General features: G+C 44.3%; 1 protein-coding gene across 3 annotated transcripts in view; it reads right to left on the reverse strand.

Annotated features, from left to right (window-relative positions):
- The window catches only part of MTUS2 (microtubule associated scaffold protein 2), a 410,325-nt gene that overhangs the window by 253,753 nt on the left and 128,841 nt on the right, over positions 1–27,731 (reverse strand). For 2 of the 3 annotated variants that reach the window (XM_032496368.1, XM_032496367.1), the window contains exons 4-5: positions 14,235–16,698; positions 9,700–9,940 (exon numbers count right to left, since the gene is read on the reverse strand). In XM_032496368.1, the coding sequence (XP_032352259.1) occupies positions 9,700–9,940; positions 14,235–16,457 (2,464 nt within the window). In that variant the 5' untranslated portion in view covers positions 16,458–16,698. The remainder of the gene's footprint in view (positions 1–9,699; positions 9,941–14,234; positions 16,699–27,731) is intronic. The other variant, XM_032496369.1, reaches the window with a different exon arrangement.

Raw genomic sequence — 27,731 nt, forward strand, 5'->3', positions numbered from 1 at the left:
CATCTGGGGGGAACAACTCCCACATTTCTCCTTGGCTCAGACATCTCTCCCTTTGGAAATTTCTACCTGAATGTCCCCAAGGAACCTCAAACTCTGCATGTGCCCAAAAACTAATTGTCCACCAGCACCCCCGATCCTGTAAAACATCCTCCAGGGCGCCCTGCTGAGCAACGGTCCCTGTAAGGGTTGAATCACCCAAGCTGATGGCCTCTCTCTCTGAGGGTGTATCTGCTACTTTTACCCCTTCTCACCCTGGCAAACTCCTATTTATCCTGCAAAACTCAGCTCAACTCACCCCATTTTGAAAATCTTTCCAGAGCCCTGGTCTGCCTGTGCTGAGCTGGGGGCCCTCCTCTCGTGCCTTCTGCACATCTTTAATCATGTATTCTCTCTTCTCAGTGTCATGACTGACTTATTTCTCTCCCCCACAAAGTCACGGGCTGCATATTCAGTCTGTGCATCCTGAACACACAGACCAGCACCTGGCCCACACTAGGTCCTCAGAAAATCTCTGCTGAGTACCTGAATGAGTAACATACTGAACAGAGGAACAGATGTGCACATCTCAGAGATGAGTGATGCCCTAGAACAGCAACTTGGTCAGCAAGCTGCAGCCCACAGGCTAGCCATTTGTTTCTGTAAAAAGAGTTTCTCTGGAACAGAGCCACGCTCATTCACTTCCGTATTGGCTGTAGCAGCTTCTGCATTACAACGGCAGGGTTGGGTAGTTGTAACAGAGACTATTTGGCCCACAAAGCTTAAAATATTTACTATGTGGCCTTAATTTGCCCACCACTTCTGCTCCAAATCATCTCAGGACCTTACCAGCTTTCCCTGATGATAAAAAAAAACCACCTACCACTACTGCTACTGCTACGAACATTTATTCAATAGACACTGATATTGTAAATCTTTCTGTCCTCATAGACCATATGTGAGAGAAAACAGAGAGAGACAGTAAATTCATAAAAGCAAAATAAGCAAATTACTGACCATGATTTTTAAAAAATGGTGAAGGAGACAAACATTAAAATGTGTGAGGAAGTATCTGATTGGGCAGGGGTCACTGTGGAGAGGGTGATAAAGGCCACCTTTCTGGGGCGGTGACATTCACACTGAAACGTGAAGGAGGAGACAAGGCCAGTCCTGGGTGTGTTAGAGAAAGTATGTTCTACAAGGCGGGGTGCATGCAAAGGCCCTGAGGTCAGAAAGGGGCTGAAATGCCTACAAATTGAATGGAGCCACTGGGGGTGATGTGGATGAGAGGAGAGACAGGGAGGCTTGAGGGAGGGGCAGGAAGAGATCTGGCCTTCGAGGGCAGGTGGGGTGTTTGCATTTGTCGGTTACATCCTGAAGGCTGGGCTTAAGAGCTTCCATTCAATCCTCCCAACCGCCTATTGCTTTAGATTCTACTATTATTCTCATTTTAGACACGAAGAAACTGGGCAGCAGAGACGTGTGGATTGACAAATCAAGAATCTGGGGTGAGAACCTGGGTCTGACTCAGAGCACAAGGACTGAACAGGAGATCACACAGCCTCCCCACCTGCTCACCTGAATTCTACAGTTAAAAATCAACCATAAAAAACTTAAAATTAACTTAAAAATTGTCATGACCGCAAAGGCAAAACGTGCCATTGTAAACATCTGGAAGATACAAAAAGGTGTAAAAACCATTATTATCTTATGACAGTAGTTTCCTCACTAGCCTTCCTGGCCTCCAAACCTTGACGTAATCCATGTTGTCACTCATCACGGTCTCTTCAAAGTATAAAAAGACCTGTGTTATATTTAAAAATCTAGAGGTTTCCAATTCCCTACCAAAACACAAGAACAAAGACAAAACACCCTCCAATCTTAGCCTTGGCAGTGACAGCCCCTCACAATCTGGCACCAACCTACTCATCCGGCTCTGTTTCCAGGGACAGAGACCAAACTAATACCTCTTTCCTAAAGAAGCCACCAACTTCCACGTCTCTGCCACATCCTTCCTGCATGAACCTCGTGGTCCTGCTTCGTCCATCCCGTGAACTCTTCCAGGCGCAGCTCCCATGCCAAGCCTCTACTTCCCAGTACAGGATGCACTGCCCCAGGACATTCTTCCTCCTCTAATAAGACCTTCCCTCAACCTTTTTTTTTAGACACATGAAAAACCATTCCGTTCTATTAACATATATTAAGTTCATAAATAGTGAACTAAAGGAAGCCTTTCACAGCGCACTGTACCATCCTAGATCAAAATACAGATGAAAAGAACTCAGAAGCATTCTTGTTCTGATATAACCATCTGAGAGTCTGATTTCTATGGTTTACAAAACAGAGGCTAATTATTTAGTAAATATGGATGTACATTAATTTTATGACTTTTTAGGGAGGGGTAACAGACATGTTCCTTGCATATTGGTGAAGATGTCTTCATTTCAATAATGTCAACTAGTATCTATGACTTCTGTTGCTTTTATGAAGATACATCCTGATTTTAATGAACTGTCATCTTTCTATCCTTCAAAAACAATTGGCCACTATATATAAAAATAGATTTTAAAAAGTTTCTTCTGTATAGTACAGGGAACTGTGTTCAATATCTTGTAATAACCTTTAACAAAAAAGTGTGAAAATGAATATATGTATGTATATGCATGACTGGGACACTGTGCTGTACACTAGAAATTGACACACAGTAGCTGACAGTACTTCAATTAAAAAAAAGCAATTGGCATATCTATCTAAAATTTAGAGTGACCCTCGGTGTTACTTTAATGCAAAGAATGACTTCCCTAAACACGTAATTAATGGGGATCAACAGGAATGTTTTAAATCAATGACCAATGTCTCCTCTAACACCTCCCCTCAGCATACCCCAGTGCTCTGTCTGCACGGAGCCAGCGCTCGGTCAAGTTCATGGAGTGAATTCGTGCTTCTCCCTCTTTCTACCACTGAGCTCTGCTCAGATGGCAGGAAGTAAAGGTCCTACTGCTACCTGAGGGGACCCAAAGGATTTCACACTAACCTCCTTCACAGACACTAAATTCATTAAAAACTGAAACTAATTTTTCTAATACAAATCTGAAGATTCAGAACTGTTACAAGTGTAGGTAGGCACTGAAAAGGCAAAAATCATAATGGAAAAATAATACTGCCACCCTAGAATTCTTACTCTGTACATACTGAGCATAAGCGTACAAGTTGCTAAATTTCTGACATTATCATGACCACTCAGACTTCTCAACAATTACCTCTGTGCTAGGGTTTTAAGTTGTTCCAGCTGAGTTTACTTGTTCTTCAATACATGTTACACGAACTTAACAGTCAACACTTTCAAATTTGGTAGGATTCAACCTACCTTTTGAATAAAATTACCAAAGTGGAAAGTTTACACAGTATGTTGAACTCTAAAATAAAATTTATTTTAATATGCAGAATTCGTAACAAAACTGAATATAAATTGAGAAAAACTGTCCCAAACTCTCTTATCTTGAACTTCTCCAGTTATTTATAGAATAAAGTATTCTCATATAATCTTTAAAAAAGCTTCTATTCTGACACATTAACTACCACAAAAACGTGTCACAGTTCTTTCAGATGCGCTGGCCAACACAGAAACGTCATGCTTTCAGGTACACGGGGCATATTTATTTCCAGGAATGCCAATTACATCCTGACATACTGTATGCTATAGAAATCAACATTTTAATATAATGTATTAGGCCATGAGAGATGTTTTTCAGAAAAAGGAACATAAAACACATATAAATCTATACACTAAAAAGTACTGTCTTTTTACTCTTCAGAGGTAAGGGATTTAATAACAAATTGTTCTGATACAGAATCTTAGATTTCGCTAATGCAGACTTTATGTCCACCTGCAGGCAGGCGACAGCCCCTGCTGTTGTACCTGGAGCACTTAAATAGCATTTTGAGTTTCATACCCAGACCCGATGACAGTACGGCTTCACAGGTTTATGCTTGACTGTGGAGTCCGAGAACACTGTACACAAGGACACAGAAATGATGCAGGAAGTAAAGAAGTGCTAGGGTTATTTATTTTTCAGCAGTCACATTAAGATCTGTTAAGACCGTGAGGGTCTTGGGAAAGAGCATTCAGTTACAACATAGAAATTGTGGGAGAATCTGCTTTATGCGAAAGCATATGTTCATTGCATCTCTGGTTCTTTTAGGCCACTTTCAAGCCAGGATGTACCTAATGGTGCTCACGGAGCCAACACAGGAGTGGAAACAACAGGAATTCTTCCCAAGGTTTAAGTCACAGGCTTATTTGCCTAAAGGAGACCTAAGAGTTTTCCTACCAAAGAACTGGAAAAAAAATATATAGTAGTGTATGCAGTTCACATGTCAAACCAGGTCTTAGGATTCAGGATGAGAGAAATCACTCGAGGCTGGAAATGTGAATGCTGAGTTACAGGGTGCAGTACTGAGGGCTGTTCCTACCTCCCGTTCTCACTGGCCAACGAGATGCTGCTCAGAGCCTCAGGTAACCGTGTGACATAAAGAAACGAGAGTAACCAAGGTCAGAGAGACAGAGAATCCTGACCTGCTGAATACGTGAGACCAGGCACACAATTAAACACGAATCACACACAAATTAAACACAAAATACAACCATATACAGGAACATTCAAAAAGTGTTCTTAAAATAATAAACAAACAAACAAACAAAACCCCCAAACAACCACTACATAAATCGTCTGAACCAAAAAAAGCAAACACAAAAGGGAAAGTTTTGTGTTGGACACAACAAACACCATCTGATGTTAACGATCTCTGATCAAAATGTAAAGGAAGTTCCACCCATAAAGGTTTAATCCATACGGAACTTGCCAATTTCTAATTGCCAATCAGAAAATAAAACAAAATAGATGGAACTAATGTTTTCAGAAATTGTACAAGAGCCAGCACGGGACTGCGATCCTTTGGAGAAGGAAAACAAATGTAGTGAGCCTTGTCACTGCCCATCTGACTCCCTGGAGGCACATTCCCTGGAACAGCACAGGAAGGAGGAGTTGGTCCATCACAGTGAGAGACAGACACATCAGAGTCTGGAGAGTCCATGGCAGTGAGAATGTGCGAAGCAAAGAGAAGAGGATATGCAGACAAATTCCTCCTAAATCTGCACCCAAGTCCTCCTTGAGCTTTTTTTTTCCCCAAAGATTTTTTTTTAATTGAAGTAGAATCAGTTTATAATGTGTCAATTTCTGGTGTACAGCATAATAGTTCAGTCACACATGTCCATACACATATTCGTTTTCATATTCTTTTTCACTATAGGTGACTATAAGATATTGGACATAGTTCCCTGTGCTGCACAGTAGAAACTTGTTCTTTGTCTATCTTATATACAGTAGTTAGTATCTGCACATCTCGAGCTTTTGAAGACCTCCTTCAGCGAAGCTGGCTACACTGGTGTGTCAACTTCCTTTTGTCTATCTGGCGAATCAGCCGTCTGTCCCCACTACTCCATTCAAATTGTTCTTGTAAAGATAATCAGCGGCTGCCCTGCTGTCAAATTCACTGATCCCTCTCTGGCCTCAAATTACCCCATTCTTCCATGGGATACAGAATTACCAGACTCTCCTGGCTCGCAGGACACCTTGCTCTGCCAGATCCCCACCGGCCACAGCCACTCCGGCTGCTGCCTCCCAGTCTTCCTTGCTAGAGCTCGAAGTGCCGGCAAGTCGGCGCCCATCCTGGGATGTCGTGTGCTCCCTAGCTACGCCCCCATGACTTTTCTTTTCTTTTTTTATTGACGTGTAATTGACATACATGACAAGCACATCTCAGAGATACTGCGGGTTCAGCCACTGCAATAAAAATGAATGTCAAAATAAAGCGAGTCACACACGTTTTTTTTGGTTTCCCAGTGCACACAAAAGTTGTGTTTATACTACACTGTAGTCGCTTAGCGTGCAAAAGAATTACGTCTTTAAAAAAAATGTATGTACCTTAATTAAAAAATAATGCTGTTGGAAAAATGAATCTGATAGATTTGCTCGATGTAGTTGCCACAAACCTTCAATTTGTGAAAAATGCTGCATCTGTGAAGTGTAATAAAGCCAAGTGCTATAAAACCAGATATGCCTGTATATTAGTTTCATGTGTATAACGTAGACATTGCAAAATGATCACTACAGTAAGTCCAGTTCACATCCATCACATGTCACATGTTTTTTCTTGGGATGAGAACTTTCAAGATCCACTCTCCTGGCTACTTTCAAATATGCATTTGAGTCTCGACTTCAGTTCCTCTGGCGAACCTCAAATGTCAATCTCCAGCCCTGACCTCTCTTACATCCCCTGACTCACATCTCAAGTTGCCTCTGTGATAAGCTCCACCAGAACTTCCAAAACAGAAGCCTCTGTACCTCCTCCCGGGCCTCAGCTCTCCCCCATTCCCTGGCTAGTCAAACTGTCTCTCGTAATAAATGGCATCACATCCATCCAGGTGCTCAAGTCAAAATTCTACAAGTCCTCATCGGCTCTGTCTTCCCCATCCCCCACCTCAATGTCCAATCCTACTGGCTCTATTTCTAAAACATACCGCGACCATCCCAGCCCTTCCTCCCGCTAACCTACCGGCGTCTCTCACCTGTCCGAGTGCGCTGGCTCCGACCTGGTCTCCCACTTCTCCCACTTTGTATAAGTTATACTGCACCAGTGACTCAAGACGATCTTTGTAAAACATAAACTGATCATGTTTAAAACTTGCAGGGGCTCCCCCATCACCCTGGATTAAAATCCAAACTCCTGACCAGGGCCCCTAAGGCCCTCTGTGTTTTGTGCCAGGATGGGTAGAGGTGGGTTCAAAGAGAGAGGGACCTCTCTCTGCTCCAGAGCCAGGAACCTCAGGACAGGCGAGTGAGAGAGAGAGAGAGAGAGGGAGAGAGTGTGTGTGTGTGTGTGCGTGCGTGCATGTGTGTGTGTGTGCAGGGCTCCTCTGTTAACCTGCTTCTCTCCAGACAAATGAGGCAGCTGCAGGGCTCCTTGAATTCTAGAATCTCATGACATCCAGCCCGACTGATTGCTGTAAAGATGCCTGTTTTCTCATTCAGCCCTGCCTCCCCTGGTGTTCTGTGGGAAAATCAGGCCCTCGACACTCAACTCCTCCCCGGAACCGGACCCCACTGCTCCAAGTACGGATTCCCCACCATGAGACCCCTGTTCTGTGGGCTTGGCTGACCTGTCCCCGCCTGCAGCTGAAGCATCCTCTTTAAGTGTTTTCTGCATTTATCAATTTTTAGGACTTAGATACACAGATGTTTCTAGATTCATTAAAATGCTACATTATTCTCCTATTGTTTGGGGACTGACTTCTTAGAAAAGAAAATAGCCAAGACTTCTTAACTCCACCACCTTAAAGTCATCTTAAGGAAACTAGGGGTCTTGAAAAGAGATAGGAGAACAGTCCTAGAGTCTCCTTTAATGGTTCCTCATTAGATTCTTTGCTGAGCATCTCAGCCAAAGGATTCGGTTAGCCCGGCTGATGTCTGGTGTCTACACATCTTTGCTCCTGGGACTCCCCAGAGGTGCACAAACTTCAGACTCCCTGAAGCTTCAGTGCCCACAACCCGAGTACTCCGCCACAGCCCCTAGCACCTCATGCAGGGTCGGCTGAATTCTCCAGGGAAGAAAACCATCCAAAGGATGTCCTTGGAAAATAGACTAAGTTTGATAAAACACATCAATAAAATTAAAATCCACCTTGTCTCCCAGACCTGGACTTTCCTGGGCCAAAGAGTTTCGAAACCTTACATACTTTTTCATATACTTCTGCCGACTGAATGGTACCACTCTAAATGGTAATTGGCATTATGCTAAGGCAAGAAACAGCAAACTTTTTCTTAAAGGGCGAGAGAGTAAATATTTTAGGCTTCTGGGCAATATCTTGTCTCTGTTGCAATGACAGCTCTGCAAGCAGCCAGGGACGAAAGGGAAAAATGACTGTGGCTGTCTTCCAATTAAATGTATTCCCAGAAGCAGTTGGCCAGCCTCTGGACTAGGGTTTGCCAACCCCTGTTCTAAGGCACAGAAAACCTACAAATGTGGGTCTTTTCCTTATTTTATAAACTAAAGATACTGCAGTATCATGAGATTTAACACAGGCAGTCAAAGTATGCAGTCTACCACGGGGGACCCAGAGACAAGAGTCTTGAGTTCAGCTCTCTCTGGACACCTGGCTTACAAGTGTGAGTTATGTAACCTAGTAAGTTTCACTCCCTGCACTCAGGACACAGAAGTAACAGCATCTAAGTCACTGCAGTCCTCAGTCCTCAATTTACAACTTCTGGCACAGAACAAGTACCCAGAAATTGTTAAATAAATGAATAAGAGAACAAAACAGAATCTTACACCGCCATTAAAATCTCTCTGAAACATAGATGGCAGAGTAAATGCCTACAGTATGATATCAGTAGGAAAAAACAAAATTCGCATTCAGTATTAATTCAGCTATTAAAAAATGCATAGGAAGAAACACACTGGAAGAAAAATTCCCATAATATTAATCCTGGCTGGGTGCTAAAAAATATAAGGACAATTACTTTCTTTTTCATATTTTTCTATATTCAAATTTTTTACAATGGGCTTGTATTACTTCTATAATAGAATAATACATAAAGTCTAGAGAAAACCACAAGAGCAGAAGAATGGATGGAGAGAGGACAACAGGGACGTGCAGAGGACATCAGGAGATGACGCAGCCACTGAGAGCAGGGGCACATGGTTGGGATGGGTGGCAGGGCCATTCTATAAGCAAGTATCAGGGGTTCAAGATTTGCGAGCAGATAAAAGCATGACAGGGGCACTGCTACATGGCAGGAAGAGCTCTCTGACAAACCACAGCCCCAGGCCAAACCCAGCCCGCTGCGGACAGCCCCTGTTTCACCGCGCTTCGTCGACGTGGCATTTTTCACAAATGGAAGGTCTGTGGCAGCCCCGCCTCCAGCTGATCTGTCGGTGAGATTTTTCCACCGGCATTGCCTCGCTCGGTGTTTCTGGGTCATATCTGGGTAATTCTCACACAATTTCAACCTTTTAAAGTCACGACTCCATTTGTTACGATGATGTGCGACCAATCATCTGTGATGTTGTTATTACTACGACTTACAGAAGGTTAGCATTTTTGATAAGTATTTTAAAATTAAGGTGGCTGTGCTGCGTTTTTAGCCAACGCTATTGCACACTTAATAGACTACACGAGCAGGTGAACATAACTTTTATAAGCACTGGGAAACCAAAAAAAGCTCGTGTGGTCCAGAACTGAACCCACGGTAGTTCCAAGGTACACCTGTGTCTGTTTCTGTAAATTAAGCTGCATGGACACCCAGCCGCACCCAGGCATTCAGATATTGTCCACGGCTACTTTCATGCGAAGTAGTTACAACACAGAGCATTATGGCCCAGAAAGCCTAAAATACTTACTATCTGGCCATTTCCAGAAAAAGTCTCTGAACCCTAGTCCACAGGATGCAACACAGAATGGGAAAACTACAAGAGGTGAGGCAGCAGTCACAAGGGCCATCACTTTAAGGGTGACGTGGAGGATGACGGCTGCAGACAGAAGACAGACATCTTGACAAACATCTGTATCTACGATCAGATGAAGAACAGAAGAGCTACCACCCTTTTTCATGATCACTATTTAACCGTACGGCAGGAACGCACGGTAACTGTTGCACAGGTTACCTGCAGGATCCGGACTGTAGAGGCTGGCAGCTGTCGCTATGGGTCCTGGTGGGTGGATGGCACTCGCCGAAGACCTCTGACTCGCAATCAGGATCCTGCTCTTTGCAGATGGTAAACGAGACATGGCACCCAATCCCAACTGGGGCTTAAGGAGCATGGCCGATCGATAGAAGGTTGGAGGAACTTCGTAGTGAGTATAGGGAGGAGAACAAAATTCTTCTTTTCCAGGGCGTTCTGTAACCTGTGATGAAGGACCGGAAGCTCAGTCAGAGAACTGCACGGCACAGGATGAGTGGTGAGCTGGTCCAGAGACCAAAGCGCCAACAGGGACCACGCTGGCACCAGCGAGCTGCTCCTCCACAATCACTTACCTTCTCTGGGCCCCAGTGTCTTCATCTCTGTGTTGACAACAACTGGGTGCTCTCTCAGGTCTACGCTGGTTCTAATACTCTATGGATCTACATTTCGCTGGGAGAAGAAAGAACTCCCTCTACAAGACTTTTAAATTTGATCGCTACATAGAATCATTGGAATTTGTGCAAGCAGTCAGCCTATAAATAAGCAATGTCAATGATGCAAGGCAAGAATTTAGCAAATGTTCACAGAAGTATGAACGTTTCATTATTCCTAAGGAGGAAAGGCACACTTTTCATGGCGACCTAGTCTTACAAGAAGCTGATGGACTTCATCCATTTATGTTAAGTCTTTATTAGGCGACTCGGGAAATTAAAATATGCATGGTTAATGAGGGAGAAAAGGTTATTAGGAAGAATAGAGAAGTCAATGAAAAGATGCGTTGTCAGGCCTCTACGTTCTGTTTACACAATTAAAAACGACAGACTAGGAATTACCTCCGATTGTCTTCCCTACGAAGGTGGTGGTTCCAGGGATGTTTGAGCAAGTTTCACTAGAATGGAAGTTTGGGGGCAGAGTCTTGCTGACTGCTGAACTCACAGCGCCTAGAACAGTGTCTAGCACAGGGCTGAAATCAATAAACATCTATTTAATACAGGAATCATGTTTCAGACTTTCCTAAATTTAATAACATAACATGTTACTGTTTCCTGTAGCTAACAGTTTGGATTACAATACAATTATGGCTACCTTCCACGTATGCAGTTCTGTACTCACAAAGCCTGTTCATAGTATCGGTGTTTCTTGATGTTAAAAATGAAAAAGACAACGAAATAATCTTATTTCCTTTAAGTTAAAAAAAAAAAAAACATAGCGTCAGAGGCTACGTAGGAAAAGATACACGTGGTAATTAACTCTGTGTTAAATCACAATACATTGTATATGTCAATGTACTGCCTCCATCCACTCAGGAATCACAGGCATTTAACAATATTCTTTAATAGGGGCTACAGAGCTTTGATCCAGGCTGTTGAAGAGATAAACCCTTGAGTTAATACTGTTTTAATGTTGAAATGGATAACAAAGTTCTCCTTAAATTGACATTATTGAAACAAAAGATAAGGCCTTTAAAGTTTTATCATTTCACACTGTAAAAGATGCATGATTCCTAGAGTAGATGGATGGGATTCAGGCCGCAGCAAACCACCCTTCTGTGAAAGAGCATTCCACAGCTGCTCTGATAAAATTTTCACCACTTTCTACTTACTCTCCTACTATCAATCTTTGGCTTTTCTATCATAGTCCTATTTCCTCTCTTTTTAAATTTTCGTGCCTAAATTTTAGGGGGTCACTGCTCATTGCTTTTAGCAGGTGCTCCCATGAAGAAATAATGATCATTTCTATCTGCCAGGTTGTTAGAACTGCAATGTCTTATCTCAGTAATTACTCAGTTCTTTCAAACTGGATAGGTTTCAGGGGGCAAAATCTATCAGGCCGTCATTCAAAAACGACCTTCATGATTTCAGGAACTTCAAGGCCCGTCATTTTGTTGGGTACTTTGTCTCTGGCAAGATAACAAATTCTTTAAAAAGGTGAGAAGCATGCCTCGGATGCTTAATCTGTGCATTTTTAATAAAACAAGAGCGTCTACAAAGAGCTTCACACTCTTTTCTTTCATCTTTACTGACAGAACACAACAGGTATCACCCACAGTCATAAACACATAGAGATTTAACCCCAAATGGGTTTTCTTCCCACCTTCTCTAATGGAGTATTTTTAGAGAAATAATTTTGAAAGCCAACTAAAGAATCCTTGTGATTTCAAACAAACTCTTAAAATCAATTGAGGCACACAAACAAGTAAGTTCTTACTGGATCACCCCTCTTCCTATTTGCCTTGTCCTAGTCTCAGGGGATTGTGGGCTGGGGAGACTGGGGTAAATGTGAAGGCTGCACTGAGAAGCCACTGGCATAGCTGCACAGAGAGGGCTTGTGACAGCTCATTTCGTCAACTTAAGATACCATGCGATCCAGACATTCAGTCAAAGATGATTCTAGATGTTTCTCTGAAGGTATTTTTTAGATGAGCTCAACATTGAGTTCAATAGACCTGGAATAAAGCAGATTACCCTTCATAATGTGGGTGGGCCTCATCCAATCAGTTGAAGGCCTTAATAGAAAAACACTGACCTCCCTTAAAGAAGAGGGAAATCTGCCAGCAGATGGCCTTTGGACTCAAACTGCAACATCAACTCTTCCCAGGTCTCCAACCTGTTGGCCCCCACTGCATATTTTGGACTTGCCAGTCTCCACAATTGTGTGAGCCAATTCCTTAAAGTCTCAATAGATAGGAAAATAGATAGATACACACAGAGATACATATATACTTGTATATATGATCTGGTTCCCTGGAGAACCTGAGAGACACAGTGTCCTACAGAGATGAGGGGGTTCCAGGGAGGACGGGAGTCCAGCCCTAATCACACTCCCGTATACTGCAAGCACACTGCCTCACCTGGTCCACTCACCCCTGCTCCCTGCCTCCCACCTCCTTCCACCAATCATTAAAAGGGTTCCCCCAAAGCATCGATAGGAGGGAGTCCCCTGAAGCCTCAGGGTAGCTGAAAGCAGAAAGCAGTCCAAACAAGTAAGCATATTTTACCATCAAGGCATGACTAGATTCATGATTACCTTCAGAGCCACTTCCAGAGGCTGAACACAGGAGAAGACTCTTTGGGTTACATCAAGTCACAGCTATGGGAGTAAAGGCCAAAAACCAGCCTATACTCCACTTTTGATTAAAGATGACATCAGAAATTTGCCCAGTACAATGTCTGGGGCTTCTCTACTCTATCCTGCAGCCTGAGGAAAGGGCCTGGGCCTCAGATGCTCTGATTGTGGCTGAAAATGGTCCTCGGAGAGAGTGGCTGGCACACAGCAGCACTGCTACCCCCACACCAACAGGGTCTCCCCAAACTCCTCAGAACTACTAAAGCCACACACTCACACCAACCCATTTCCTGGAGATCTGGGGTGGCTTCTAGAGGACTAAGAATAAAAAATACATGGGGTGGGGGGGAATGTACATCTAACATAGAAATTATTCTGTATTTTATGGAGGAAGCAGAAGCAATAAAGAAAGGAATTATACACAAGAAAAATTCAGACATGTCACAGAGAAAGAATTGCAGATACTAACAGGATTTCTGCCTACATCTCCAAAAAAGTTTCTCTCACAAGTGTGTTTCACAGAGAAAAATCTAGGGGATCTTTTTTGTTTGTTTGGTGGGTGGGAAGGGGTACTAAATTACTTATTTGAAGAAAGTGTACAAATGAAAGTCACCAATAAAGTGCCTCTGAACAGAGGCCTAAAGAAAGCGAAGGGGAGAGCCATTCAGATATCTGGAAGAAGACCTCTGAGCAGAGGGAAGTGCAAAGGCCCTGAGGCAGCAGAGGTAGAGAGAAGGAAGGAGAGGTGGTCGGGAGGTAAAGGAGCCAGACTGAGTGCATTCTGACGGCTGAGCAGGCTCTGGGCTCCAGCCCACATTCCGAGTGGCCTGGGAAGACCTAAAGCATGTCAGGGAGAGGAGTGAGGAGAGCTGCAATCCTGCCCTGCACAGAATCACTGCAAGGACTGGAGAAGTTTGGCAAAGATTAAATGTGATGTCAAGTGGGCCCGGTACACAGTAGGCACTCAACTAAACGCCAGCTGTAATTATTGTTTTGACTTAAAATGGAGCCGAGGCCTAACATGCTTCCTACTCACTGTGCTCTTGGTATGTCTGCATAGAGATCAAGTCTGACCCATTTGAACGGTATATTTATTTTGGAATTTTTGCATTGGCCTGGTTTCTAGAAGAATTATGCTCGCTTGCTGAAACAAGGAAGTCAGGTCAAATGCACACTTCCCTACCTTTCACGTGTTATGTCAGGTAGAATTTTAACGAGTCTCCTCAGATGTCAGAGGCCCTCTCATCCTGACCACCAGACTCTTCTAAATCAAAGCTGTCCATCTGCCTACAACCTCCCCTGGTTAAAAATACCCATTGCTGCACGAGTGTCTCCATTACAGTCTGCGACTGGCCGAGAGAGGATATTCTGTTTTCCCAATTCATCAAAAAATGCATAACAGATCTGAGGAAGTGCCACTTGGAGACGGTGTCACGATGCCATTCTCTTACCTCCTGCAGAAACTTTTCACTCATCTGACTGAAGTGGTGTCCAGGGGGCTTGATCCCAGACACCACCAGCCCGGAGCTGAACACCCGGGGCCGCTGCAAGTCAGGCTTGAACTTCTCGTAGAGGCCGGCAGGCGGCTTCAGGTCCCCGCTCACCGCCTTGTCCTCCTTGGGGAGAGGCACGGCGCATGCAGGCGGAGCATACGGCAGCCCCACAGGGACCAGCGAAGCGTCCATCTGGCCGAGGGCCTGAGGGCTCCTCCTGATGTAGGTGATGATCTTAGGCCTAACGTGCTTGGGCTTGGGCAGGATGACAGGCCTAGGGTCTGCCCTTTCTTCTGTCTTTTCAACCCGGAGGCCCTCCCTTCCCTCTGGGGCGGCGGGTGTGTCCTCGGGATGGGCGACAACAGGCTTGGAAATCCCACTGGGGCAGGTGTGCTTGTCAGGCACTTTCGGGGAAGCGTTGGACAACCCCGCGCTGTCGGCAGGAGGCAGGGCGACCGAGGGGGACCCCGCATCCCCACCCAACACGCCCGAGTCCTGAAAGCCGCTGCTGGGTGGTGGAGGCTGGCGGCCCATGTTCACAGCGGTCTCTGGGTGGAGGGGCGCTGGGACCTGGGGAAGAGAATCCGCTCTTGCTGGGGTGCTTTCCACCTCAACTGCATCTTCTAGACGGTGCCTGTTCTCAGCCACGGATGTCGTGATCTCTGTGCTCTCCCCAGCTTCTGAGCTGCTGTGAGGAGGGTTGAGGGGCTCAGCGACCCCAGTTTCACTCTTTCCAACAGAAGGATCTGAAGTGAAGACTGTAGCACCATCCCTGTCCCCGCCGCCCAGCACCCCACTCTCCTCACGGGCATCTGAGGGTCCGCTGTCAGTCGAATTAGCAGGAACCAAAGCTGCGTGACTATCACCTGGTGAGACGCTGCGGGACGCCGCTTCACCCAGCTTCCCAGCTGCACTTGGTGAAATTCTGCCTGTGGGCTGATTATCAGCAGCTCTCGGGGGAGCAGGGCTCTGTTTGGGGGTGGTCTGCAGAGAACCCTCCTGGCCTCTCTTTTCCTGCTCACTCCTGCCTCTTCCCACGCCTGGGGGGTGAGGACCGCTGTGCGGCAGGCTGCTAAGTACGGCAGCGGCAGCGGCAGCGGCGGCAGCTTCCTGCTGTGCTTCCCCACGCAGCTCCTTTCTCCCCCGGGGTAACACATCCTCCTCCCCAGGACATCCCAGCCCCTCCAGCTGGGTGGACTTGAACTCCTGCATGGGCCTGGGCTGGCCCAGTTTCAGCTCCATCTTGGGCTCTGCCTTTCCCTGGCCCGACTGTGCTTCTGGCTTACTCAGGACTTCCCTCAACAGTGGAGTGGAATTCGGGGTGCCCTCTGGGCGGGCAGAAGGGGCTGTGCTCTGGGCGCTAGCTCTCAGTACCTGCCCGCCCTCAGTCCGGGCCTCTAAGGGGGTGGTCTCCTTGGTTTCTGAGGTAGATGGTTTTAGAGGACGCACAGGGTTACTGGCCGCTGGAGAACAAGCTGGCCCTGGAAAAGGGACTGTCCCCGTCTTCTGCGGCCCCTGCCCACCACTGGCCACCAGCCAGAGGGCTTCTGGGGGGCCCAGTCCTCCAGGCTGCGGAGGTGGCCGGGCCAGGCCTCCGGGGCGCTCCTTAGCAAGCACGTCGCCTGCAACCGCAGAGCTGCTGGCCCTCTCCAAAGAACGCCTCCTCACCTCCTCACTGTCCAGGGTCTTGGCCAACTTATCCTTGGGAGCATGCCGGGGAGCTTCAGCCTCCCTCCTGGCTGAGACCTCGGGACTGGCCTCACCCCCGACAGTCCTCCAGCTTGGCCGGCCTGGGCCGTGGAGACCCCGAGGGGTCTGCAGGCTCTCTGAGACTCTTTCCAGCGTGGACTCCATGCTCAGTTCGCTCTGAGCTGTCGGAGGAAATTTTAAATCCTTCAGGCTGGTGGGGCCAGCCTGAGGCCCCTTCCCAAAGCTCTGAAGTGGCTGGAAGTCCTTATGGACCCGGGTACCATTCTCTGGCCCCCCTGCATTTGCATTTCCAAGTTCATCTGTCCGGTCACAAGTCGCCGGCTCATCATGAGAGGAGCTGACCCCCCACATGACAGGGTTGGCGTTGGTGTCCCCCAGACTCAGGATGCTCTCATTATTATTTTTTGTTCCATTTCTGTTGTCCCGCAACTCAGTGTAGCATGACTTCTTAGGAGCCACTGGGACGCTCATTTTCAAGCCTTCAATGGGGGCTGCCTGCCATGCAGTCCTCCTGAATGGGAAAGGGCTTCCTTCAAACTGCTATGCGGTGAAGAGGAAACACTCAAGCTGCCTGCTGCCCCCGGACAAAGTCACTGGGCAGCGCTGCTCATCACTCTCAGAGCAGTTTTAAAACCGAGCATTGTCTTGATACGCAGCTGGATGACTTGTCTGTTAGGTGCCTGCTGAACGAGAGCCCGTTAGCCCATGAGACCTAAAGAGAAATGAAAAGGAAAGCATGTTAGAGTGACAGGTGGAGCTCTCACGAGAAAACAGCGTGGTAAACACACATTCATTCGTCACTTTCCTCCTGTCATTTCATCTGCTCAGGCCAGACACTGTTTCTCAAAAACCTTTCCGACGGGGCTCTCCTGCTAGACAAATATGGGAAATTGTAAGATCAAAATGATTACTGTTAGGCATGGATTATGAATACATCTTAAACATTAAATTCAAATTTTAAAAACCCACAAGTCCATGCTGATACTGATGGGAAAGGGTGAAAGGGAAGGGCATGCTCTTTTTCACAGAAGAACATCAACTAACATATGAAAAAATTATACAATTTAAACATCACCACTTCATGTTCACCAGAGTAATAATCATCTTGGGCAAGGGGCGCCAATGGTTGCTAGAAATCACTGAATGAAAAACTGTTGGGGAACAAGATAGTTACAGAATTGTTAAGGCACCATTCTCTATAGATTACTTTATTTATTCCAAAGGAAAACTTCATCTGTACGAGGGAGAACGCTGGTGGACACCACTTTAACCAAGTGATCAAATTTAACATCATCAATATGGAAGCTGATAGCAAGTGCTCCTGAGGTTAGGCAGTTCTCAGGTCCTCCCCCGGCCCCGAAGACAGTATCCTGGCTATAAACGTCCAACCTGAGTTCAATCAAGAGGAAATAAACAGGCAAACTGAAATTGATGGGCCTTCTACAAAGTAACTGGCCTAAACTTGCCCCTAAAATGCCAATGGATATCTAGACGCAATGCATGCTCCTTGACTGAGTCTTGGATTTTGAAAACTTTTGCAAAGAACATTGAGACAATGTGAGATTTAAATACGGGCTATATATTGGGTAAAGATACTTGATCATGGTTAACTTTCTTGGATGTGTTATTAGCATTGTGATTATACCAGCAGTAATCTGTTCCTGGAAGATACACGATATTAAACATGTCAAGATTTCTAACGTGACATGTGGTCTGTAACCTACTCTCAAATGGTTCAGCAAAGAGAGAAATGTGTGTGTGTGTAAAAGAGAGAGCACACACAACCATGGCAAAATGTCAGCAATCTGAAAATCTAGGTGGATCCCCTCTGCTACACCTGCACTTTTTGTATAGGTTTGATATTTTTCAAAATAAAAAGTTGGAGGAAATTCTATTCCTGCCTGAAAGGTCTGCATGGTCTAGCCCCTACACACCTTTCCAGCCTCACCTCCACTTGTCCTCTTACTCCCTGGGGGGCAGCCACACTGTCCTCGTTCCTCATGTTACCATGTTCCTTTCTCCCTGCTTTGGGGCCTCTGCACATACTCCCATCTTCATGGAATGTGGACTTTTCCCCCAGTCTCAGCCAACTAACTCCCTTGTCGTCTTCAGTTTGCAGCATAAGTGCCACTTCCTCCAGGAAGCCTTCCTGATCCACTAGATTAGGTCCTTCTATGATGAACTTTCATAATACCCTATATTTTTACTTTAAAAAAAAACTTCAAATGTTCAAGGCACTGAAGAAAATATTAGAAAAGGTTGGTAATACCTGGTACATATATATATATATATATATATGTATATATATATAACCCATTTCACATGTATTTGTAGTATGAACGAATGAATAATGATTAAATGAATGATGAAGATCAATGTCATTTCTGACCCCACAGAGTTTGAATTTTAATAGAGTATTTAAGTTTCTATCCAAGTAGATGCACAGATCACCAGTAAACCACTCAACTCAAGGCTAACACAGTTTTACCTGCTGCTGTGAATGCATTTATTAGGCACGGGGGATGGGAGACTTTAAAAGTAACAGGGTTCTGCCTTGGCCCCAACTCTCCCAGTGGGGATTCAACATTAACAGCCTCCTTCCACACCTTCCTCTGCTTCATACAAACACATACAAGTGCACGCACTTATGACACAGGAGACTGCTGTTATGTTTCTGCTAAAACATGTTACATGGCAACCCACTCGTCTGTCCTGCATGATTGTTGAATATGTTATTTCACACATTCAAAAGAACATGTGTATGTACATCTACATATATATGTACATTTGTACATGCACTATACATGTATGTGTGTATATATACTATATGTGTAGATACACATGTGTAGATTTGTTTTATAACATATGTTATTAAACAAAATAATATAATAAACAGGAAAAACAAAGGACTGAAAAATCACCAAGAGCTTGCAGCTACTTCCAAGCTCCTCTCCACCCCAGCCCCGACCTTCCCAACTTAATCTTTCAATTGACAACCTCCCATGGGCACCCCTACGATCTCAGTTGATAGAGATTTCTTCTCCTTCCATTTTTTTCGCATGTATATGTCCTTTTTACACAAATGAGGTCATTTCCTACAAGCTGCTTTACTTTTTCTTCGCACTTTCTCCCCCCTCACCCCCAGGCACATTAACATCCTGCTCTAGGTCTTTCCATGTATTTCCCCATGTTTGTAGAATCCTGTCCAAATACACACACCTGTACAAAGGTGTGCACTTCCATCTCCCGCCATGCCGCACTTCCAGTCGGTCCCTGTCATACTCATGTCCTCATCTTTCCACTCCCTTCTTGTACTGTCTCCGCTTTCTTTTTCCCCTTCTCTGTCTTCTTCTAGCCTGTCTTCAGCAAGCCAGTGGTACCCCCAGGTCCAGTCTTACCCCAATACAGCCCTCAAGCCTAACCAAGGTGTCGATGCTCTGATCCCAGCCTCCGGGATTCTCAATGCACCCATATTTGTTTCTTTCATCAGCTTTCCAGGTACTTTCCTTGTGCCTCTGGGCACAGATACAAAAAGCATGTAGGCAAATCAATAAGACAGCCGTTTAAAAGAACACCATGCTTTCTAGGTCGGGAAATGGGTGTCCTAGAAAGTCAGGGAGAGGAAGAAATTCCACAAACATAAGCCAACCACAGAAAGTGAGCATCTCTAATTCTCTGTGGGCAGAATTATAAGCACAAAACCAAGAGCTCTCTTGGGTTTCAACTGTCGAGGCTGGTAGAAGGAAATAAACGAATTCTCAGCACTGACAAACCAAACCAGGGCACCAGACATCACAGTCCACAACATGATTGCTAGAGAGTGTGAAATCAGTGTCTTGTTAGAAAGAGTTGTACCTTAATTTTTTCTTATTGAAGTACAGCTAAATTCCAACGTTGTGCTAGTTTCTGGTGTACAGCATAGTGATTCAGTTATATTCTTTTTCATACACTTTTTAATTACAGGTTATTACAAGATATTGAATATTGTTCCCTGTGCTATACAGGAACTTGTTGTCTACCTATTTTATACATAATAGTTTGTATCTGCTAATCCCAAACTCCTAATTTATTCCTTCCCACTCCTTTTCCCTTAGGGAACCATAAGTTTGTTTTCTGTCTGTGAGTCCATGTTTTGTAACTAAGTTCATTTGTGTCATTTTTTTAGATTCCATATATAAACATGATATCATATGGTATCTGCCTTTCTCTGACTTTTACTACACCTAGTATGATAATCTCTAGGTCAATCTATGTTGCTGAAAATGGCATTATTTCATTCTTTTTTACGGCTGAGTAGTATTCCATTTTGTATATATACCACAGCTTCTTTATCCAGTCATCTGTCTACGTACATTTAGGTTGCTTCCATGTCTTGGCTGTTATAAATAGTGCTGCTATGAACACTACGGCGCACACATCTTTTCAAATTAGAGTTTTCTCCAGATATTTGCCCAGAAGTGGGATTTCTGAATCACATGGTAACTCTATTTTTAGCTTTTAAATTAACAATTATATAATAGATGTTCTTTGTCAGTAAATAAGAAACGTTACTGATTGGTAAATAGATGGAAAGCTAGAACCTCCTGGGGGCCAAGTATTCTTCTCAACACTAACGCTTATCTGTAATATTTCATTTTTAAATTATAATTAACTTTATTTCATTTTTAATTTTAATTTAAGTTAAACTATTTAATATTTGTAATGGCTCCAGAAAGAGATCTTAACATCCCCTTGCTTTTTTTCTCTCTCACCAGGTAAGCTTTTTTTTTTTCTCCTCACACAGGTAACACTCCCCAGGTCACAAAGCATGGAAGTGGCAGAGCCCAAACAGAGGTAGGAAAGTAAAATCCATGCAGAAAGTGGAAGCTATAAACAAAAAGCTGCTTATTGGTGAAAGTGTACAGATCACATGGGAAGAATAAAAAGTCACTGTTGTAAGAACAAGAATAGGAAAGCAAGACCAGAAACCAAAAGAGGAGAGGAAGCTCACACAAGACAAGAAAAGCAAATTTGAAAACCTTCTTCAATCATAAAGGCAAAATTACATACAGAAGGTAACATTTCCTGTCTCCTTCCCTTCTTGCCCAGCTTCACACCTCCCTCCTCCAGCCCCATCCTTTTACCAGAAGACAGTCACAGGGCCAACATGAGTAGGAGGTTTTTTCCCATCTGGATTTCAATCCAGGTAATCTACTAAGGTAAACATCTTTTCCCCAATATAAACATGATCATAAAAATTCAGACTTATGATACAGGAGTGTGTGAGTAAACAAGAAACGCAAATACGTCAATCAACGGTGGGGACCCCGCCCCATGTAAGGTGCATTTGCCCAGGGTGAGGCATGGAACTGTCATGGGCTTCACATTCACGACTATAAAAAGTTACAAACAAGGGTTGTAGTGGTAAATGGCAATTTATCTTAGAAAAAATCCATTAACTAAGTCCCAGGTCCAAAAGGAGCTTAAGGATTTTCTAGGCTCACAGCCAACCTGATGCTTAATAATCTCCCAAGTAGTTCTCCCTACTGCTCAGGTGAAAACTCCAGAGTCGGGAACCCCACCAGCTCTGCAGACAGCCCATCACACCCCTGCACAGGGCCACCGTCAAACCTCCCATGACTGAGGTCCTCGTCTCCAGAGCAGAACGGCAACCCCTCATCACCTGGACGACCCTTCGGGTATTTGTGAAGAGCTGTGATGCTCCCTTCCTCCCCAAACCTGGTTTTCCCGTTAAGGAATTCATATTCTCCCAAGCTGGAGCAGCTTTCAAAAATTCCCACTACCTAAGCACACACACCAGGGAGCTCTAGAAGTGCTTACAGGGTGTATCTTAAACAGGGTGCTCAGAGCTGCACACGATACTCAGCCCCAGGTGCATCACCCAGGGTCACGTGGCAGTAAGACTTACACCCTCTTAGTTATACCTCTAACCACACAATCCAAGAGCATGATCACTTCATGGACATGGAAGTCTGCTGATTCCACATCACCCATCAGAATGCCAAAGCACCCTATGAGTTACTCCTAAACAACACCAACTCACTCCTGGAAATTTGTAACTGGCTTTTAGCATCCAGGGTAGGACCAGAAAAACATGTCTTGAACCGCATCTTGCTGGTTCTACGTCCATTGTTCAATCTTATTTAAAACTTTCTGGGCCTACCCTCTATTTTTCATCCAAAAGGTTTGCAATCCATTCTGTTTCCATACCATCTTCAAAGAGGGAAGTGCACCCTTCACGTTATCATTCATTCAGTGATGCGAGAGGCAGCAGGACAGGGCAGGGGACAGAGAGGCAGCAGCTGGTACAGGGAGAGGGAGCTCATCCTCTGCTAGTTGGTGCTCCACGGCCGTCCACGCAGGCATGCCTCACCCACCAGGCCGGGCCCTGAAGCCACCAGCCCCGCTGCCCATCTTGTCCAGAAGAGGACAGACTACACCAAGCGTGTTACTGAAATAATGATCACATCACCTCCCATCCAAAAGAAAAAGAGAAAAATGAAAAGGAAGAAAGAAGAAAATGAAGCCGTTACCCATGACCTGCTCTCCATGCTACCCAACGTTGTCCGAAGGACCCGTTTATTTTTCTCAGTACTCGTAACTCACCAATTGCTGATGCTGCTTAAAACCCAACGTGGGCTCAGCATCGGGCTCTCCGACTTGTGGTTTAAGCTCTGCACCCTCTTCCTCGCCAACAAACAAAACTGCCTTTGCCCACCTTTAACCACTGGGCATGCCTGAAGTTTCCCGCAGCTCACTGTCTCCACTAGTGGTGTGAACATCTCATCCAGACAGAACCTGATCAGTCGAGCGCATATACATTCCTGAACCATTAAGTGGACTGCAAGCATCTAGAAGCTCACACACAATCTCTTCACCCATCCTGAGCTTCAGTTTCCTGTTACCATGTTTGTTCTGTCCAACACAGCATGAAAGGTGTTCCTGGATGAGGAGGAACTCAGTAGAGCCACCCTCTCTGTGTCGTCCACTAACATGACTGTGAGGTAACCCTGCTGGATGATGGGCGAAAGCCAAACTTCCCAGCTTGACACTCAAGGTCTGATGAGCACTGGGCCCAGTAAAATTGTCCTCCCTACCCAACAGCTCCACCTTTTTGAGCTCAAAAGGACACCTCTTCCATGAAGCCTTTCCTAATTTCTCCTCCCTCCCACACACACACACACATCAAAAAAAAACAAAAAACAAAAAACAAAAAACAGGTGGAGAAGGAGCCAGATATTGAATCCCCAGATCTCTCCTCTTGGCATTGTCATACCATGTTTTTTTAATGACAGTTACGTACATCTTACTTTACTATAGGTAAGTGTGTCTTTTTATTACAACTACACGCATCTTATTTTTATTATAGGCATGTTATTAAACTGCAGGCTCACCAGGGAGGAGGCTAACAGCTCAGACACTCCTCTCTCCCATGCATCACCCGGGCCGACCCTTTGCCCAGGCACTTGGGATGATGAGATCTCCTCCCAACTGGAGCTCAAAATGCTGAATGTTTACATCACTTTCAATACAGCATGGCCCCTTTTTTTCAGTCTTTTAAGATGAAGATTATAAAGATTCTAAACTGGGTAACGAGTTAGACACCCTCTCCCCCTCCTCCCAGGAGGGCTGTACCAGACTATCTAGAGGAGATTATATGGAAAAATACATACTGATCATATATTTTATATTTGTCATAATATTTAATTAGAAAATGTAAAAGCTAAAGAAAGTTTGGGGGATTTGTATGCTATTAAAATGAGGCATGGATTTAAAAAAATTGAAACATACTGTGCACAGATTTCTCGAGCTGCTAGGTCTGCTGTGGAATGCTTTATCAGTTGTGAATTTTCACATAAATATTCAAGCACTGTGCCTTTGAATGTAAATGTGATTCCATCTGATTTAATAAAACTTAGTTGCCAAAAAAGCTCCAACTGCAACTCCTACCATGCAATAAATTATCCTTCAGAAGAACTTTAGGATACAAAAATGTATATGCTATGAGCCCAAAATTTAATGGTAAATATATTTATGATGCAAAAACGTCAAAATCCCAACTTTCAAAGTTTAGTTGACATTTTTACTAAGCATATATTGAGATCTACAATGTTCCATCACATTTAACAGGATAGTTTTATGTGAAGTGACTTGCAAACATTAACATACAAGTCAATGTATTCACCTGCTTTAGAAAGTTTCAAAGTAATCACTCCTCTGTTTTCTGAAATGGTAATTACTTAGGAATAGCCAAGTTCTTGGTCCTGTTTCACAATGTTGATTTGCTTATTCTCAACGGGCACAAGTATAGGTGGTCTAAAACTTGATGCACTGCAAACTGAATGAATTTTACAAGCTCACTGTCAACACAATACAGTTAAAAGCTGAATCAGTGGTTGGAGGATGGTAACTATAGGGTCAGGGACAGTAGCTCTCCACGGTGCTGAATTTGGTCACAATGTGCCAAATTAGGTAAAAATTTAACCGCTCTCTGGAGCTTTACTCTTCCTATCTAAGTACATAACATGAGTAGTACACCACATTTTATTCTAATATGTAATCAGAACTGTGTCAGAAAAATATCTTTTTTTCGGTAGCAGAGGCTATTTTATTTTTATTTCACCTTGAGCAAAAAGAGCAAAAAAGAATATACATATAAATTAAATGCTCTATTTCCCCCTTTACAAAGGGCCAGGAAAAGAGGAAACTGGACTTTTCAAAGGCTAGGCCAATCTAACATTTAAGCAAAATATTCAATTAACTGATATTTTAAATTTCTCCAATAAAAATGTTACGTGTTTCTCCAAAAGAAGCCTTAGTCGCATTTGTAAATAAAAAGCATTTGTTACTCTTCCTTCCAGGACAGAATTTCACCAAGAAAACATGGGATATTCATTTATTGCCTAATATATTTAATGTTTATTTTGTTTTGTTTTTGTTTTGAATGATTTTTTTCCAAAATGGAAATACTTACATTGTCAATATGTTTTTATTTAATGAATCTTCACTGTGTGGAAAAAAAAAAAGTAAAAATATACCAAAGTCCCCTATCCCACCCCAAGAAATAGAGTTTGATGTGTAGCAGCCCAGGTTTTTTTTAACACTCAGGGAATGAGTTTTTTTAACTCCATTTTTACATTTTGCATGTCATGGACATCTCCCCTGATAAATACACGTAATAAATACTTAACAATTTTTAAAGACCTTCAGGTTTCAGACTGTCAAACTTTAGGTTGTTTTCAGCTTTTGCCTTTTAAAATAATTCTTCACAGAAAGTTGCTGAGTACATATCATTATGGACCCCCTCATTTCCTTACAATATATTCCCAAAGGTAGACTCATTGTATGACAGGACTGCACATTTGGATTTTAATATACAACTCTACGCCCCATGAGGGATTTTGTTTTGTTTACAGGTGCACCCCCTCTGCCTAGACTATATGCCAGGGCCTGGCACATGATGGCTGCCCCATCATTATTTGTCGAATAAACACATGTTGCCTTCAAGAAAAAAAGTGTCGACCTTCATTCTATCCCTCAGTTCCCTACTTCCTGCTCTATCTCCTCGCTCCCAAAACTCTTCATAACTACAATGACCAGATCATGTTCCATTCAAACAGGGACCATGTTTTCCTGCTCAGGAATTTTTTTCCATTTTTCATTCAAGTATAATTTACATAGGGTAAATTTCAACCTTTTTACTGTACAGTTCTGCAAGTTTTGGCAAATGTAATCAGTCTTGTGACTCCCCTCTCATGCCACAATCAAGATACAGAACAGTCCCCTGAGCTCCACAATTCCCCCTTTTGTAAGTCGGCCCTTCCCTGACCCCCTGCCCTGGCAACCAAGATCTGATCTCTGTTTCTACAAGTTTGCCTTTTCCAGAATGTCATTTAAATGTAACTACACAGTGTGCAGCCTTGGTGCTTGCACAGCACATCTCAGATGCATCACGGCCTGGGGTCTATCCACAGTTCATTCCTTCCGACAGCTACATACAATTCCGTGCTATGTGCCACAGCTTGTTCATGCCTTCCCCATTTGAGGGACATTTGGGTTATTTCCAGGTCTTGGCAATTATTAAAAGCATTCCCATACAAGCTTTTGTATAAAACTGGAAGGTTTCTGAGAGTTCAAAAATGCTAAACTAGACAGAAATGCCAGGACTCCAAGTGCAAGCTGGACATATGGTCGCCCTCTTCAGAACACACTTCTCACCACCCAAGATTATCTGGTTCCTGTGCTTGTTTGCCCGTTTATTACCTGCCTCCCCCCATCCTACAGAAGTTCCAGAAGGGCAGGTACCACCCCACTCTGTTCACCCCTCCATTCTCAAGCCCAGAACAGTAACTGGCACACAGCAAGGATTCAAAAGGATATTTAACTGAAGTTCACTCAAAACCAGGAATTTATTTTCAACAACTGAATAGCATTTACCATTACCAGGTGCTGTTCTCAGTGCTTCACTGCATTTAATCCATATACCACCCCTGTGGCTAGATATTGCTATCTTGTTTTTACAGAGGAAGAAACTAAGGCATAGAGATGTTAAATACTGAAAGTCAGTGGAAGGGCTGGAATTTAAATCTGTGGTCTGTGGTCTTAAGCCACCATGCTAAGCTTCTATGGAATCACTCATTTTTAATAGGCTAAAAGGATCTTGTTATTTTATTTTCTTATTACTTTACCTCTAGTGGGGTTCCACATCATTTCACATGATGTTTGGCTCTGTGTGCTTCTTCCTTCTTGCTGCATATCTCTGAAGTGAAATTATTTTTAACCGTTATTTTCAATGGCAAACATGGGAGACAAGCTATTTCCAGAATACAGATTTTATCAAGAGAAAATGAGATAGAATTTTAAGGACCTGTTCCAGGGAACTGGGGCCAGATAAGAGCCCTCCTGCCCACAGCCTGCCTCACCCTGCCAGTCCCCGGCCCTCCCAGGTCTCTCCCGCCTGGATTACCGGTGTCGTCACCAGCCTCCTCAGCAGAGCTGCAAATCGGGGACGTTTCCTTGGCCCTTTCCTCTAACTCCCACCCGATCCGTCAGCAAGCGCTAACGGACGCACTTGCACAGCTCATCCCAGCCCATCCACCTTCCTACCGTCCTGCTGCCACCATCAACTCCCATGTAAGCCACTTACAGATCTCCTACCAGATCTTCGGGCCTCCATTCTTGCTTCTCTAAAGAGCTGTTCTCCCTTCACAAGGTAGCCAGAAAATGTCTTTTGGCACATTAGTCAGATCAAGTCACAAACCCTCCACGGCTTCCTTGCTCTGACCTGTGTGGCCCCTTGAAACCTCTCTCCACTTCCCAACTCCCCTCCCTCACTGACTCCATGCCACCTGCCCCAAGGCCGTGCACTATTATTGTCACTGCTTTGCACACTCAACACTGGGCTCTCCGCGTGGCTGAGCCCTCCTCAGACAGACCCTCCTTAACAGTCACCCTCGTCCCCAGTCATAGCCCCTTGTGGCTTCCTTCCCAGCCTGTCCCAGCTACTCTACATGTTTGTCTGTTCACTGTCCTCCTCTCCCAGGAGGACAGAAGTTCCATGAGGGTAAAGACCTCACCACTGTCCTCAGTGACCAGAAGATGGTCCTATACATTGTTGGCACTCAATTTGTTGAATGCATGAATATAGTAGCAGAGAATCTTTCCTAGTTTATTTGGTTCTCTGGGTAATGCCTCGTCAAGCATATATTAACCACAGGATCACTGAGGGTCAGAGGTGGCAAGGAA

This window comes from Camelus ferus, chromosome 14 (genome assembly GCF_009834535.1).
Source record: "Camelus ferus isolate YT-003-E chromosome 14, BCGSAC_Cfer_1.0, whole genome shotgun sequence".
Taxonomy (NCBI): domain Eukaryota; kingdom Metazoa; phylum Chordata; class Mammalia; order Artiodactyla; family Camelidae; genus Camelus; species Camelus ferus.